General features: G+C 42.9%; 1 protein-coding gene across 10 annotated transcripts in view; it reads left to right on the top strand.

Annotated features, from left to right (window-relative positions):
* DOCK7 (dedicator of cytokinesis 7) overlaps positions 1–18,026 on the top strand; it is a 1,022,674-nt gene that overhangs the window by 132,193 nt on the left and 872,455 nt on the right. For all 10 annotated transcript variants that reach the window (XM_069232530.1, XM_069232531.1, XM_069232532.1 and 7 more), the window contains exons 3-4: positions 10,374–10,549; positions 10,649–10,717. In XM_069232530.1, coding sequence (XP_069088631.1) covers positions 10,374–10,549; positions 10,649–10,717 — 245 coding nt within the window. The remainder of the gene's footprint in view (positions 1–10,373; positions 10,550–10,648; positions 10,718–18,026) is intronic.

Raw genomic sequence — 18,026 nt, forward strand, 5'->3', positions numbered from 1 at the left:
CTCGGTGCGGCCACCATTTTGAGATCTGCGCGTGGTATAGCTCGTAACTCTTTTCTTTTCCGTACGACTCTTCTTGGGCGATGGCACCTCTCAGACTTCTACACCGGGGTCCCCAATTGTTGGGGCTGCTTTTAGTTAAGTTTTGGGCTTTGTTTAAGGCAGGATACTTCCCAGGCCCCGTTCTCGGCTCCGGAGCTCTGCTCTCACGCGTGCAGCTTCATCGGCTGCTGGCCACGCCCCCCCACTGTTAATCAACTCTTGTTCAGGGTGACTTTTAAGTTCTTGCCTGAGTGTCTCTATGTCCTGTAATATTTTATTTTGACAAATCTCTGCATATTTAATCAAAATGGCCATGATTCTATTAGAGGACTCTGCATTGTTTTCAGCCCTTTCCTTTAGCATGTCCTGATAGAGGTTCTCAAAGGTTGTGTCTATCATAATGCGTAACTCCCTTAGTATACATCCCGCTTTGAGGTACTTTTGTAACTATCTGCTCTCCCACCATTTTGACACCCTGTTCTTATGTAACCTCTCCAGCTTTTTAAGGTTAGTGTGCACATCCTCATTGGCCTCCGTACCTCTCGGTCCAGTCCCTGCGTCAGCTCCATCCGGGGTGTCACTTGCTTCACTAAACATTGCTTGTGCCGCCTTCTTCCCCTCTTTAAACCAGTCACTATATAAATTACAGTAATCATCTGTTCAAAGTAAGGAGTAGCACTCGAAAAGAGGTGAAAGATATATACCTTTCACTGTTTTTGAGTGTGTCTACTTGTTTTAATCGAGTAAATGATTACTGTAATTCAAGGTGCTGATGGGCGGTCATGCCATGTCAGCAGCACCTCTGGCGTTCAGGATCCATAGAAACGCAGCAGTTACAATTATACTTATAGTTATATTTATGTTAAAAAATTATCACTCGTTGCCTAAGGTTACTTTCCGGCACGAGTAATACTTTGTTCAAATAAGTATAACTATAACTGCTGAATTTCTATGGCTTTTAACAGGTAAAACTTAACTATAATGGCCTTTTTAATCTGTTTGTTTCATTGAATTTCTATGTTTTCTTTAACACATTCGTTAATATAACCATTGACGCTCATGGCCTTTTGCAATGTGCTGCGGGGTTGGCTGCAGGACCTGGCCTTTGGCCAATCCTCCCATGTGCTCTCAAACCATAGCTGCGCACGGGGTTGGATGCGGTGGGTGTTTTTTTACCAATCTTCTCAGGATCCACTGCATATTCACACTATGGGCCATGCTGATCAATTGTTTGCTCATGAGGGGTCCCTAATGGACCCCTATCTGTGTCCTATGTGGTCAGGATATCTGTATTCTGACCCCTTATGTGTTTTTGTCCTTTTTTTCCCATCCTCCAATTGATGCGACAAACAAAATGGCGGCTGCAACTTTTATGTCAGGTGTCCACCAGCCAATCCCTATATATCTATATTTTATAACCTTGAGTAACTCTAAACCTATTTACACCAAACCAGACAAAGCACAATCTGCGGACCAAAATTTAGCTTCCTGACAAATTTGGTGTCATTCCTTTCAGCAGTTCAGGCTGTAGCCATGTCTTAAGAATGCAAAATCCCCATAGACACAGAGTATTTTGGGACTCCAGCCCCCGCCCCTCATCCCCCCCCCCCCCCAGGCCCCCCTCTTTTCAATGGTCCTAACTATAACTCGGGCCCTACGGTAACTGAGCAATCATTTTACTGCAGATCTTACAATGACTTTATCAATTATATTATCAAAGATGTCATGAGTGTTGTAATTTGAGGTTTAATTAGCAGTGCATGGTGAGGGTTCAAGTTAATGTTACCTTCGGGCACGAGTTATAGTTACTTGACATAGCTCTAACTATACCTGGTGAAGTTCTGTGGTTTTGTGTGTTTAAAATGTGAGCCTAACTATAACGTCCCTGTAACCTGTGGTTTTTTTATTTGAATTTCTATGTTTTTTTCAGTTCTATTTCCCAACTATAACGACCTTGTAACCTTTGTTTTTTGCTGTGAATTTCTATGTTTTCTTTAACGTACAGTAATTTTCATTACTATAAATTTAATCCAACCACCTAGTACTTTAAGGCTTCCTTCGCAGTGCCGTTGCTTCAGCAAGCACGAAGCTGCTTTGATAGCAGCTCTGTGCTTGCTGAAGCATTTCATCTCGGTCCTCTGCAAGCGTGCGGGGGACAGAGATGAAAGCGTCTGATTTGACAGCGGGACTTGTAGGGAGCTCATGGTCCCTGGGGCAACAGGAGGGGGCCAAGAGCCCCCCCCCCCAAATTTACAAACATAAGCCCCAGGGACTAGGCCCACCTGTGGGCTTTACAGTAACAAAGCACGAGAGACCGGGCGTAAGTTTTTTTTTTTTTTTTTTTTTTTTTTTATTATTTTTTACTTTTTTTATTTTACAGTGGATCCATGGCTCTACTGCAACTCCGCTCATAAAATAAAAAAATGCTTTTTAGCTCAGAGGAGGTCCCTTTGGAACCTCACCACCAGAGCAAAGGGGTCAGAGTGTCTGTACCCTAGCCCCTTTTCTTTTATTTTATTTTTTTTTTATTTTTTTTTTTTACTTTTTGTCAACCAAGTCCCAAGATGGCTGCCAACCTTTCAATGGCTTCTGTTGCTGAAGTATTGTTGGCCAATCACATCTCTGAACGAGATCGGAAGAGATCGCAAATCCATTGTATTCCTAGGTATTCAAATTCGGATTTTCTTTAATTTCTCTAAAACTACTGAACAGAATTGCACCAAAACAAACAAACGCTGTTTCTGGACCAGGACCTTACCTTCCTGCCATATTTGGTATAATTCCATCTAGTAGTTTTTGCGCTATTGCTGTTCAAAATCCCCATGGAAAAATTAATTGGGAAAATGTACTTCGGGACCCACCCCCCTTTTTCTCGGCCATCCTGGCAGCAGCCGATAGGACTGGCAAATGTTTTTGGAAAGTTTCATGAACATGTGTCAAGCGGCGCCAAAGATATAGGCAAGTAAAAAAGCTCTTTTAATATAGAAACTAGGTCCTAAATATAACTACCTAGTGGTGACTGCCACTTGGTAATATATATATGTACATATATTCACAAACCAAAGGTTACAGGGACGTTATAGTTAGGCTCACATTTTAAACCATAGAAATTCACATGTTATAGTTAGTTATCTCAATTAACTATAACTCGTGCCCTAAGGTAACTATAATTCTATAAGTCGCGCCATGCAAATATTACATTCATATTATCAATGAAGTTATCAAAGGTCTTATGACTGCCATAATTTGTGGGGTAATTAGCAGTGCATGGTGAAGGCACAAGTTATAGTTACCTTGGGGCTTGAGCTGTAGTTACTTGAGATAACTATGGTTTTGTATGTTTAAATTGTGAGCCTAACTATAACGTCCATGTAACCTTTGGTTTTTTAAGTAAATTTCTATGTTTTTTTTAATTCTATTTCCTAACTATAATGTCCGTGTAACCTTTGGTTTTTTTTGTGTGAATTTATATGTTTTTTTTTTTAAACGTATAGTAATTTTCATTACTGTACATTAATTCTACCACCACCGTTAGGCCCTGAGGCCAACCCCCTAAAAGCACCCAACCTTGCGCCGTGCACGGCCTTTGGCCATGCGAGGCAGGGGTTGGCTGCAAGGCCAGGTCTGCAGTCAGACCCTGCAGCCAACGCCACACTGCACATGGCCCTTTAGGGTGTGAGAATAGGAGTGAGAGGGTGTATCTTATCTTGGGTTGAGAGTGGCTGTCCTGGCAGCAGCCGATGGGACTGGCAAATGTTTTTGGAAAGTTTCATGAACATGTGTCAAGCGGCACCAAAGATATAGGCAAGTAAAAAAGCTCTTTTAATATAGAAACTAGGTCCTAAATATAACTACCTAGTGGTGCCTGCCACTTGGTAATATATATATGTACATATATTCACAAACCAAAGGTTACAGGGACGTTATAGTTAGGCTCACATTTTAAACCATAGAAATTCACATGTTATAGTTAGTTATCTCAAGTAACTATAACTCGTGCCCTAAGGTAACTATTATTCTATAAGTCGCACCATACAAATATTACATTCATATTATCAATGAAGTTATCAAAGGTCTTATGACTGCCATAATTTGTGGGGTAATTAGCAGTGCATGGTGAGGGCACACGTTATAGTTACCTTGGGGCTTGAGTTGTAGTTACTTGAGATAACTATGGTTTTGTATGTTTACATTGTGAGCCTAACTATAACGTTCCTGTAACCTTTGGTTTTTTAAGTAAATTTCTATGTTTTTTTAAATTCTATTTCCTAACTATAATGTCCGTGTAACCTTTGTTTTGTTTTTTTGTGTGAATTTGTATGTTTTTTTTTTTTTAAACGTATAGTAATTTTCATTACTGTACATTAATTCTACCACCGCCGCTAGGCCCTTGGGCCAACCCCCTAAAAGCACCCAACCTTGCGCCGTGCACGGCCTTTGGCCATGCGAGGCAGGGTTTGGCTGCAAGGCCAGGTCTGCAGTCAGACCCTGCAGCCAACCCCACACTGCACATGGCCCTTTAGGGTGTGAGAATAGGAGTGAGAGGGTGTATCTGGGGTTGAGAGTGGCTGTGAGAGTGTCTGAGTGTGAGAGTGGTGCATCGGTGTCTTACAGGATGCTTCAGTGTGTGGGTCTGTGAGTGGGTGCATGAGGGTTTTGGTGGGTCTGTGTGTGTGTGTATGTGTGTGTGAGTCTGAGTGGGTCTGTGAATGGTGCATGAGTGGGTCTGGGAGTGGGTGCATGAGTGTCTGAGTGAATCTATAAGTGGGTGCACGAGGGTCTGAGTGGGTCTGAGTGGGTGCGTGAGTTCCTGAGTGGGTCAATGAGTAGGTGCATAAGGGTCTGAGTGGGTCTGTGAGTGGGAGAAAGAGATTGAAAAAGAGAAATTGAGAGACAAACAGAAAGAGAGTAAGAGGGAGAGAGTTAAGGAGTTTTTTAGGTTTTGAAATATGATATACCTAGAATGAGATATTTCTGGACAAATTGAGAAGAAAAAAATATATTTGTCACTTACAAAGAGTGAGGTCACCTTTCAGTATGAACCTTTTAAACTTTTGAAGTTTAAAAGAAATTAAAGAAGGATAATAACCAGGGGCACACCTAGAGTAGAACCCTCAACGTTCAGTGTGAGGGTCTGTGACCTTAATCTTTAGGCCATAGGTGACTCTTTATTATGATGCTTCCAGACATACCTATGACACTCAACTGACGCATGTGATTGGAAAGAAATGTGAATGTTCCATCACTAGGAAGCTTTAACAGTCAAAATATTATTAAATACATAAATACACTGCCAAGTGATACTAGGATTTGACCCATAGGCTACTGAGTGACAGTACAAGACTTTGACCATTAGGCCAGAAGTGACCCTGTTCTGCTCTGCATTTAAACGTAACTATAACATTTGTCACAAACATCTTGCTAGTTTGACCCTTTGAAGTAATTGCATGGAGAGACCATTGCAGTGACAATCTCTCCATCCCACCGTGGGATGGAAGAGAGAGAGAGTGTGTAACAGGGAAGCAGGGGGAGCCTGAAGACCCCTGCGGTCCTAGCTGGCTCCCCACGTCCTGTGAGAGACGGTATTGCTCTTCCAAGCAGGGAGCTGCTTTTATAGACCCTCCCTGCGTGTGGTAGCAATGATTTCATCTGCAAATTTGTGTGCAGGGAAGACAGGTGAAAACTCTGCTTTCCTCAAGTGAGAGCTGTTTGACAACTCTCTCTTGCCGAAAGCCGACTTTGTTTGAGATAACTCGCGCCCTAAGGTAACTATAACTCGCGCCCATGCCATGCACAGTTTTCTTATCAATTATTTTATTGCAAATGTTGCAGTGATAATATTAAAGATGCCATACAAGAACTCATCAATGAAATATAATATGTAGAGTAATTAGCTGTGCATGGCGAAGGCGCAAGTTATAGTTACCTTAGGGCGTGAGTTATAGTTACTTGAAAGAACTCAAACTATAACTGCTGAATTTCTATGGTTTTGTACGGGTAAATTCAGAACCTAACTATAACATCCCTGTAACCTTTGTTTTTTTCAATGAATTTCTATGTTTTTTTTTAACTTAAAGTAATTTTAATTACTATACGTTATGAGGGGTCGGTCGCAAGGCCTGGCCTGCAGCCAGGCCTTGTAGCCTAGCCCTTATAACCACCCAACCCGCCTGCCACGCACGTCTTTTGGCCGGGCGCAGTACAGATTGGCCACAGGGCCTGTCTCTGTCAGTGGATCTGTGAGTGGGTGTTTTAGTGTCTGAGGGGGTCTGACAGTGGGTGTGTGAGTCTATGAGTGGGTGTGTGAGTGACGCGTGAGTCTCTGAGTGCATGTATGAGTGAATTAATTAGTGTATGAAAGAGTCAGTGTGTTTTTTTTCAAAAAGTTTTCCCATTTGCAAATATTTTTGTGAATAATTTGTAAAAAATTGCACAAATTCGTGAATTTTGGCAAATACCTTGCATGGTGAAGCAAAGTTATTTTAAACCCATAATTTGCCCCTATATCGCACCCCTGAGTTCAGGGTACCTTCACCGTGACCCTTTATGCAACTTTCAATGAGGATTTTCACCCCAGGGGACCGTGCCCTGTGAAATAATATGGTGGCTGCAACTTTCTAGTCAGGTTGCAGTCAGCCAATTACAGCGCTTCTTTTCGCACGCACATTTGCAAAACGTTAAAAAAAATTGTGATTTATTTGCAAAATAATCGCAAAGTTGCAGCGGCCAGAGATATACAAATTTGTTTTCCCTTTAATATCTCAAAAACTACTTAACAGATTTACACCAAATAAGCGAAAGCACAACCTGCGTACCCAAAGCTAGCTTTCTGCCACATTTGGTGTAATTCCTTCCAATAGTTCGGGCTGTAGTTGTGTATAACTGTTTTATCGGAATTAAGATGGGTAACGCAGCTGTTTTAGCCTCACCTTTTTCTCGGCCCCCGCTTAACAGATCCCCCTGAAACTTTCCGTGCTCAGCAAGAATCACCGGAACACTTTAAAAAAAATATTTCATGAAGATTCGTCAAAATGTGTCAAACTGATGACCGCCAGTCGGTAATATATATTCACTTGAAGAACCAAAGGTTACAGGGACATTATAATTAGGAAATAAAATTAAAAAAAACCTTACCTTAAAAAACGATCTATAGTTATCTTAGTTATTTTAAGTAGCTATAACTCACGGCCTAAGGTAACTATAATTTGCGCTCTTACGATAAATAGATTTTTGTTCAATAATTTGACTCTCAATGTTTCATTGATATTTTTATTGATGTTATAAAAATTGTCAAGAGTCGTGTAATATCTGGAGTAATTAGCAGTGCATGGCGAAGTCGTGAGTTATAGTTACCTTAGGCCCAAGTTTTACTTACTTGAAATAGTACATTCAGAACCTAACTATACCATTCCTGTAAACTTTGTTTTTAAGAGAATTTCTATGTTTTTTTAAATTCCATTTTCTAACTATAATGTCCCTGTAACCTTTGTTTTTTTCCAGTGACTTCCTAGGCTTTTGTAACATAAAGTAACTTTCATTACAATAAGTTAATCCAGCCACTGCAGTACATGGTATGCGCGGTGGGGGTTGACCACAGGGCCTGACCTGTGACTAGTCCCTGCGGTCAACCCACCTAACCACCCAACCCCATGCTATGCACGGCCTTTGCCCATGCACAGTGGGGGTTGGCCGCAGGGCTTGTATCTCTGGGTATGAGAATAGGTGTGAGAGGATGTCTCAAGATGTGAGAGTGGTTGTGAGAGTGTCTGATGGTGCTCCAGTAGATAAAAGTTGCATTTACCTCCATGAAGGATTTCTGATCCTTTTTCGCTATGTAACTACGAAGTAAACACACTTGCTTTGTATTCGTCCAGCCCAGGAGTTAGCATGTTTTGTCCTTTCCAGAAGTCGAGCTTCAACTGGGGCACCAGCTACATTTATTTATATTTTTAAGTGCCTATTGAGGTTTAATTTCTGTGAAATGAGCATGATGGCCAGAAGAGAAGCTCAACTGCTTGTTTATCCAACAAGAGTCCACAGTTTTGCACAAATGTCTATCCAACTGGAGTACTTTTTACTGGGTAGTTAGTAGGTGCTACCTCAGTGGGTGAATGGCCAGTGTGGGGGAGGGTCCCCATCACCCAGGGTCCAGCCATGTCACCTGGGTACCCACTAGGGCACTCAGGCACCACAGGAGGAGCCTGAATGCCCCCGCTGTCCCAGCTGGGTCCCCGCCTCCTGCGGGAGCCGGCATTGCTGTCACAGACAAGAATCTGCTAAAGATGCAGCTCCCTCCCTGTGGAAGCATTAGTTTCCTCTGTTTTCCTGCCCGCATATCTGCAGGAAACCGAGGAAACCTCCGCCCGGAGCAGTAAAGAGCTGTTTGACAACTCTTGCTTTCTGGGAGCGGAGTTGCATTTGCTCTGACTTGGTGGGAGCTGTCAAAGCTCCTGCTAAGTCAGAGCAAACCGCTATGTCCCAGGGAGGTGACAGTCCCCAGGGCATAAATAAGCTGAAGGCCCACCTTCTTTATTTTTGATATGCCTCCGATACCTAGCCCACCTGGGGGCTTTAGTAAAACAAGCAGAGGTGACTGTTTTTTATTTATTTTTTTATTTGGTACAAATGTGAAAAAAAAAGTGTTTATTTGCTCTTGCGGGGTCCCTCAGGGACCCCAGCACCAGAGCTAAGGGGCCAGGGTGTCCCTACCCTTGCCCCTTTTCTTGTTTTTTCTAAATTTTTTCAGGGGCTCTGCAGACCACAGAGTCCCAACATGGCTGCCAACACTTCCTGGTTGAATTGTTGACAGCCAATCGGAGCTCTGCAGATCTGCACAAGCTTGTTATTATTTGCAAAGTTGCAGAGGAAGAACTGCGGCCCCAAATATAAAAATGTGGTTTTCCTTTAATTTCTCTTAAAATACTGAACAGATTTACACCAAATAACAAAATGCTTAATCTGTGGACCAAAAGCTAACTTTCTGCCAAATTTGGTATAATTCCGTCCAGCGGTTCAGGCTGTAGTTGTGTTCAAAACTCGTTTGGGAATCAACATGGGAAATGTTTTTTCTCACTCCCGCTTGCCATATCACCTCGAAACATTCCATGTGCATCAAGAATGACGGGCACACTTTTTTGGAATATTTTGTGAAGATGCGTCAAACTGCACCAAAGATATAGGCATATCAAAAAATGCTTTTTCTATGGAATACATGGTCCTAACTATAATTACCTAATGGTAACATTCGGTTGTTTGCTGACACAACGCCTGCCTTTCCCACTCATAGTTGGTGTTTTAAGGTTGGTAAAACTCAATTATATACACACACGCACATATGTATAAATATATATAGACAAATATAAAATATGAGCGTTACCTTATTGCACTTACTGTGTATAGTAAAGGCATGCAAAGTATCGTCATACAACCACATTTCCTCCTCTTCAAATAGGTCACTTTACGGACATTGAAAGATATCTGTGATATCTTGCTTAAAGATATCTTGGTTGAATGCAAATCAGCTGGTCAGCTCTTGTTTTTTAGGGAAAGTGTTGGAAACGCTTGCTTTTACCAATTTTGGACCCATTATGAAACAAGAAGGCTTTTTATAGCTTCCAAAATGTGCGTCTCTGCTTAAATGAAACAACTTAAGTCTGGTCTGCCTTGACAATGATCCTTGTCTAGCATTGGCTGTGGTTTGTGTGCTTTCAGAGTGCTTGCTTGAAGTAAGACCATGGTGAAGCTAAAGCGTGACAAAATATCATGGTTGCTTTTGTTGAATCAGACCTTAGAGTATAGAAATGGTGAGTAATGATTGCAGTGAGTAAATACATTGCAGCACAGTCTGTCCTACTCAGCACAAGGCTCGCCTTATATACACATACATTGTGGCTACAGCTAGGCCTGGAGTTTATTTCCTTTGGACTCTACACTGAGTGTTCTGCATTATGCTCTGTAGCAGAAAACTGACCCATATAGCTCCTTCCAGGCATTTGAGCCAGTAACTAGTGGGCACTAGGAAACGGGTGCCCTAGGGTCATCAAAAAGACACTTGAAATATTAGGTTATGGTAGGTAGTAGTAAAGCTACCAAATTATTTGACGTTCTTTGGAGTCATCAGCATTACATTAGGGGACGCTAGAAGGTCTCTAGAAATCCATTTTTTTGGCTGTAGTGAAAATAACTCCATGCCCACCTCGATAACTGAGCCAGTCTGAAATCTATCTTTTCTTTCCTTATCCACATTGATACCGTTACCATTTCTTCACTGATTGGCTTTGGTACTTCGTAGATTAAACATTTCAGTTTCATGATTATCTTGCTTGTCTTTGTAGGTTCCACTTACTGAAGCAGTGGACCCGGTGGATTTGGAAGATTATCTTTTTACACATCCTCTTTCAATGGACTCCGGCCCTTTAAGAGACATGTTGGAATTTCCTACGGATGATATTGAAGTTGTATATACTCCCAAAGATTGTAGAACAGTTGTATCTGCAGTACCTGAGGAAGGGTGAGAAGTGCTGTGCACCTACACAATGTAGACATTTTCTTTGTAGGTTAAGTGTGAAAACATAAATGATGTTAACATTGTTTTCATTTTTTGTAACAGTGAAATGGATCCCCATGTTAGAGACTGTGTAAGAAGTTACACAGAAGACTGGGCCATTGTGAATAGAAAGTAAGTTTATGATTAAGTTATGAATTATTCTGTACATTAGAACGTATAACGAGAAAATATATTCAGCAATTGCCAAAGTTAATTTTTGATCCATGTTTTAGAATTGATTTTATAACAATAACTTCAATGACAATGTAAACTTATTATATTAGTTCTCAGATTGTGATGCATTCGATCTACTATCGTATTCTATTTCTGTTGTCGATACTAGTGTTCAATATCATAATAGTTGTATTTCTGTCAGTAGAGCTGGCGAATCTTACCATGGCTGTACTCGTTCTCTGTTGTCATGAATAGGTCGTAATCAGGCCCAAAATCTCCAGAAGATAATCTGAGATTCTCCTAAATGAGTTCGGAATGTACATGAAGGTAATCCCCGTTACTGTATGCACAGGGCACAAACAAATTCTCAGGTCTGCTGTGAAATGCAGTGATACAATATGGCCACTGGGGCATTGTCGTTAGTTAAAAAAGGATTACTGTTAATTCTCTGCCCTATAGAAAAGAAGTATCCAGGTCTCCGGTTTTAGCCCACATTTGTTATTGAATTGATAGGGCTTCTTCCTCCCAGATTTGCTTAGCAGGTGGTAGACTTGGTTCTTATGTGTCATAAAGTTACTTTAAAGAAACAATGTCCTTTGTGTAGACTTTATTACTAAGAGAATCTAATAAGAGATCCTAACATTAGATGATGTGCTACTTGTACAGCAGTTGTCCAGTAAAATTCCGTATCTGAAAATTGGGGAAACAAAAGGAACGGGGTGTGCCCAGTGGGAGTCTGATTTGAGGTGGGGTAAAAAAAAAAGCTGTCACGTTGAAATTATTATTTGAAATTATTATTTAACCAAGGGCAAACAAATTGCTTATTTAGGTTTTAAGAATAGCGGAATGCAGGTGCAAATGTGAGATTATTTCAAATGTGTGTCTGTCCCTGTTTTGTATTTAAAAAAGCGGTAGGCATATTGGATGGTAACTTGTGCAAGACACATATCATGTACATTTAGGAGAAATGAGTAAACGGGCAGCTTGGGATGACCTCACCCAGGGCACAATTCCGACAAAAATAATTTGGGGGCTCATAACATATCACTGAGCATCGCATGCAGTGGTAAAAAAAAGAGACGCCACAATGCTAATCCCCTTGATTTTAATGGTATTGGGCCAATATTTGATGCATAATAATTCAATGCTCATAATTTTTCTAGGGCTATTTGTATATTATGTGTAAATTTGTAAATTACCCAGCGAGGAATACGTTTAGAAATGATCATTTATTTTCTCATGACCCATGCGGTTAGATAAGCCATTGGAGAATTAAGGAAACAGCTTTTTAGGGTCGAGTGCAAGCACTCTGGCCCCTGTTGAAATCTCTGTGTGGGCTTTTAACTACGTCACGTCCATCAGTTTGGTTGGTTTGTGGGTTTGCCTATTAAAATTTGCTTGATTTTATTACTGAAAGGCATGCATTAGTAATGCCTTTTCTGGTGTTTAGCCCTCCTCGAGAGCACCGGTAAACTACTAAAAACATATGAGGCCCTGTGTATTCCGAATGGACTACTTTGTATTTCCTATGCAGTGCAATCTCCCTGGGCAGTAGTCAAGCGCTTTGCATGACATCCACCCTGGTACATGGATTGCACTTTTGCTAATACATTTGAATGCAAGCAGGTTTCTGTTTCCTTTTGTGTGTCTCCTTCACGCTCATGGTAGCCGTTGGCTCAGTTATGTGAAACTGTTTTACTTTTCATTTTCAGTTTATGTGGCAAGAAAAGTCCGTTTAGGAGCTTACAATGCTAATAGCTCTAACTCCAGCAAATGCAAGACCCATTGCATTGCAAATGCCTGTTCATTGTTGCTTACACACTAATTTTTCTGATATAATCCTTGGCTTGTATGATGAAAATGAAGAGCTACTTTAGTTAATTTAAGTCTGCCCACACACAGTGACCCAGAGACATTCCTGACATTTGATCTTGGACACATAATATGATTTATTTACTGTGACATCATCCTCAGGTGAAAGGGCACATGAAGTTATGTTCTCTAATGTCATCATTAAGCTAATTACTAGTTTTGAGAACTGAAAAATTATACATCTTCCTTTTTTCCAGAGAACCCGGGCAAGTTAGTTTTGCCCTTATGTATTCACCAGCTGTGATCTTGTTGTCAGTGACTACTATTTTTGTGGGCGAGTGATATTTGTTCTAGATTTTTAGATAAAGGATGATTCTCTACTCTACATGATCGTGGTTGGTTGCTAATGACGGCCTGGCCTCTTTTAAATTACTTTGACTCAAGGGAAGTGGCTACAGGCGTCAGGGCGTCCTTGGATTTGAGAGGGTAGTTTTCTGCATGCCTTTCTTTCTCATGTGCCTGTGGCTGAGAGGTTGTTGCTACTGGTGCAGTACACACACAAGGCGTTTGCTTATCTGTTGTGCTACAGTAAGCTGTGAAGTCGTGGTGTACTGTGAAGCGTGGACTAGCACATTCCTTTGAATATGCCGGGATCATCTTTTTGTTGTTGAATGCGGAAAACTACATATACAGTCTTAAAGCAGTTAGAAAAACACTGGCATCCCTCGCATATTATTCACACGCATTAATATTTCTAGCAAGAGTGTTTAGCCCCTTAAGAAACATTGAGAATGAAGAAAAGTAAACGTGTTTGAAAGACAAGACAGAGCGGTGGAGTACAATAAGACAGACTCAGTGAATGCTTTGCAAGTTTGGATTTAGATATGATCGTTTGCTTATTGTAAGTCGTATATTACTTGGATCTCAGAGTTACAGCAATATATCTGTGTTGCATAGTTTGGTTTTTTCATTTCCTGAAGAATGTGGTTGGTGTTAGCACCGGAGTTAGAGGACATTTTGTCAGCAGATCTTGAATGCGCTGAATGCATTTATCGACGTTTGATGACAGAAAATGTAGAACCAGCTTTTCAGTGGGGAAGCATTTGCAAAATCCCACAGCCCTGCACACCACGCTGTCTTGCTTTGTATTACTTTATAAGGACTGCAGATTACTGAAGGCCTTACCTCCCTCACAGTTGAATCCAGTGGTTGTGGAGTACCCATGCTCCTTCCAAATAACGTTTAGCAGTGTTCCTTTGCTTCCTAGTTATGTCCTTAACTACTCCATGCCCTTTTTCGCCCTGCCCTTCTTCGCCCTGCCCTTCCCCACACCACAATTCTGATTGTCTGTCTGCCCCTTTTTTAATTCTCACTTTCGCAGTCGCTAATTGTGAGTAAAGGGCAGGGCCGCCAATAGAAAACAGTGACGATTATCCGAGAATACTTTCTATCTTTTAGCTGCATTTTGAGCCAGACGTTCGTAAGTTTTGCAGATCAACTCTTCAAATCAGATCACCAAGCCTCTCAATCAGCCAGAACCTTATTTTCAGGCTGTCTGGTACTGTGAGAATCCTGTTCCAGTGCAACATGTTGCTTACACTTGTGGCGATCTGTACAAATATTAATGAATATTTTAGAAATAAAACAATTATCATTCAGGAAGAACACCAACTTGTATCAGTGAAAGCACAGTTTCATTCGTATCCGCCTAAATCTGCTACCAATAATTTGTTTCTCGAGTCATTGCATCGACCAACCTTGAGGCAAAACATTTAACTTGAGTTGGAAATGTGCTTCCTTAATGATTACTTGTAAGTTTGGAGCACTTACAATAATTGTTTTAAGCTAATATAAAAGCCCTTAGGAAAGGGCATGAACCACCCATGCCAGTCACCCAACAGTTTTTTAAATTTTTTATAATGAACAATTATTCAATCCTCAGCTATATTTAAAATCCGATAGAGACTTCAGGTAGTAGATTTCTTACCTTTGAATTTCCTCCATGCGTTGGACTGGATCCTGAGAATTTTGTGAGCAGTACCCTTGAGGGCCCGTAAGGTGGCATCTATCAGCTCTGCGTCTGTCATTAGCATCGTCCGCGCAGGATATGATGTTGCGGTTCCTATATAGGCTCCACCCCAGCGCGCTGATGTCAGTTTTTTTCTTTCTGCGCCAGCAAGCGCTGACCTGAAGAGAGCTACCCCTCTTTTATTTTTTTGACTGGCCTTTTTTGATTTTTTGTTGAAGATTTATTTTGGTTTTCAACTCCTGGTGCATCAAGGATGTCATTAAGGAAGACCGGGTTCAAGCCCTGTGGGTCTTGTCATTGGTGATGTCCGTGAGGGGTCCGCACCTGGTGTGTCTTTGGTGCCTGGAGTGCAAACACCACCCAAAATCATGATCCGAGTGTCGGGCCATGCATCCGAAGACCTTGCAGGAGCGGTCCTTGAAGATGATAGTAGCCCGACACTTGACTCCACGCAAGTCAAAATGTTGTTCGCAGTGTTCTCCTTTGTTGTCGTCCAACTCCAAGTCCTTGGGGCGATTGGGTAAGTCAAGGCACAGAAAGAAATCTAAGAAGTCAAAATGTTCTTTAACTTCTCCTTGTCTGTCAGTTGATGAGACGAGGGAGTGACGACGTTCTAGGCCCCGCTCTGTGGAGCCTGCGCCTGGGCCTACTCTGTGCCTCCCGAAGTTTCCATGAGCCAGAGCGACCACTGCCGAACTCAGAGAGTTTTAAGAGTTTATGCGCATCATTTCTGGGGAGCCTGACACCACTAGAGCATCTTCAGGTCCCACAGAGTTGGAATGTCCTCTTTAGGTTCCATGACTGCGGATTTCTGTCGAGGGGCACCCAAGGATCCAATCCTAGATTCAGACCAACATCGCTTGTACCACTCCAACCTTCCCTGATGCCATTTCTGACGCAGTTCCAGCCCACTGGTGGCACCATCACAATCCGAGATATGGTCCTGGATGGGCATCATACGATGCAGATTCCGACGCCGGCAGGAGCCTTGCCTCCTATGTTGAATCCTGAGCTCCTTTCTTATGGGCTAGGTTACGGACATGAATGGGAGGGGTCGCTGGACCCTTTAGATTCAGGGGTCTCTAATCGTTTTTGTAGAAAAAGCTACTTATGTTGATGAAAATCATCCAGACCTACGAATATCATTAGAATATTAATTATTAATACTGACCACACCAGTCAAGTTTACATGTTTGTTTTAAATATAAAGTTTTCAGTTTTTGTAGGCTGGGCTACACACAGGAGAGCTACTTATGGGTAGCTCGTGAGCTACTAGCAGCTCACGAGCTACTTGTTGGAGACCCCTGCATGAATACCAGCTCTAGGATGAACAACCTATGGGCTGGCGTACAGACTTGGGTGAAGCTAGCAGACTGGATACTTCTCAAGATACTCACATGCTTTCTTCCCATATCGTGGCTACGGAGGTGGGAGCTTCCTATTCTATGGTGGTGAGCAGGGCAGTTGAGGTCCTGGATGTTGAGCTGCCTTCGGTGGCAGTCAGGACTAATATCCTGACAGAGGCGATACAACAAGGAGCTTCCACCTCAGAACCCATGCTCCTGTTTAATGAGGCCCTCATGGATGTCCTACTGGGTACCTGGTCCAAACCCAGCACAGGGGCTCCTGTGAACAGGGCAATTTCCTGCCATCATTGCCCCACTCCAGGAGACTCAAGCTTTCTGATGCAACACCCTTCCCCTGAGAGCTTGATTATCCAAGCCTCTACCTCCCAGGGCACGTTCCCTTCCACATCCCTGAATAAGGAATCCAAAAGGTTTGACACACTTGGGAACAAGATGTTTTCTTCCACCAGCCTTGCATTGCAGTCCGTGAACACTGCATGTCTTTTGGGCCGTTATTTCTACATGATGTGGGATACGTTTGGGCACCTGCTGCCACAGGTCCCATAGGAGGCCCGGGCTGTACTTTCTCAGGCTAGTGCCGATGGGAGAGGTGCAGCTAAGTTGACAATCCGTTGCAGACTAGACATGACTGACTCTGGACACAGCGTTTTCCTTCGACAGTGGCCTTGAGGCCTGGCTCAGGATGTCTGGCTTTTCATGGGATATCAAAGCTACTTTGATGGACATGCCCTTTGATGGCACCTGTCTCTTTGTAGACAAGTCAGACTCCTCAATGCTCAAGTGGTTTAAGGATTTGTGAGCTACGGCCAGGTATTGGGAGCTCGCGGCAGCCCCATTGTCTCCCTCAGTCTGCCTTTTGCCTCTTTCGTGGCTGCAGAAGGGTTCTTCAACTGCATTCACTCCCAGGCAGCCACAGTGCCACGCATTCTGCCCAGCCTCCGCGTAGCAGAGGGCGCAGGATACACCGTACTTGTAGATCAGGTAGCCAGAGGTGTGGCCAGTCCACCTCCTCCCCACTTCCTCAGCAGGCTCTAAGCCTTACTAGTCTGACTTCCGACTTTTCCCACCTAGGCCCAGTTGGAGGCAGGATTTGCCATCACCTGCTTTGCTGACAATCCGTAATGTCAGACAGGGGAGTTTTGCAGATAGTCCAAAGGGTCTACTCCCTCCCTTTGAGAATACCCCTCTATCTATGCCACCATCCTACGATCAGATGGCAGATGATCACTTGGCCCTTCTCCGTGTGGAAGTTACGTCTCTCTTGGCCAAGGGAACCATAGAGAAGGTTATTGTGCCAGAAGTAGTTTGTGGTTGCTATTTCTCTTACTTTCTGGTACCCAAAAAGGACAAGGGCCTCCATCCTATCCTAAAGAATTAAAAATGTTCACTCTGGCTCACGTTCTATCTCCCCTGGACCCAGGAAACTGGATGGTCCTGGCCTTGCAGGATGCTTATTTTCACAACCCCAGCCTGCCTTCTCAGAGACGTTACTTGCAGTTAACGGTAGGCCACGAGCACTTTCAGTTTACCTTGCTACCCTTTAGCCTTACCAGCACTCCTCTGGTGTACACCAAGGTGATGGTGGTGGTCGCAGCTCCTCTGTGCAGATCAGGGGTTTCAGTCTTCCCCTATCTTAACAACTGGTTGTTGAAGGGGAGCTTATCCCAGGCTTTCGTCTCCCACCTCCAGACTACGGCGGACCCCCTGCATTTGCTGGGGTTTACTATAAACGTGCGGAAGTCTCATCTGACTGCCTCTCAGTGGCTTCCTTTCATCAGAGCTGTTCTGGACACAGTGTAGTTTCGGGCTTATCATCCTGAGTAGCGAGTCTGGGATATTCAGGCTCTGATACCAATGTGTCAGCCGCTATCCTGGATTTCGGTGAGAATGACTCTAAGGCTGCTGGGCCTCATGGCCTTCTGCATCCTGTGGGTGATACATGTCAGATGGCATATGCGGGCTCTGCAGTGGGACCTAAAGTTACAGTGGGTGCGATTGGGTCAGTGGCAGATTCCTCTCCCTTCCCCAACCAGATCTGACAGTAGAGGTGTCACTCCTG

Source organism: Pleurodeles waltl, chromosome 4_2, assembly GCF_031143425.1.
Source record: "Pleurodeles waltl isolate 20211129_DDA chromosome 4_2, aPleWal1.hap1.20221129, whole genome shotgun sequence".
NCBI lineage: Eukaryota > Metazoa > Chordata > Amphibia > Caudata > Salamandridae > Pleurodeles > Pleurodeles waltl.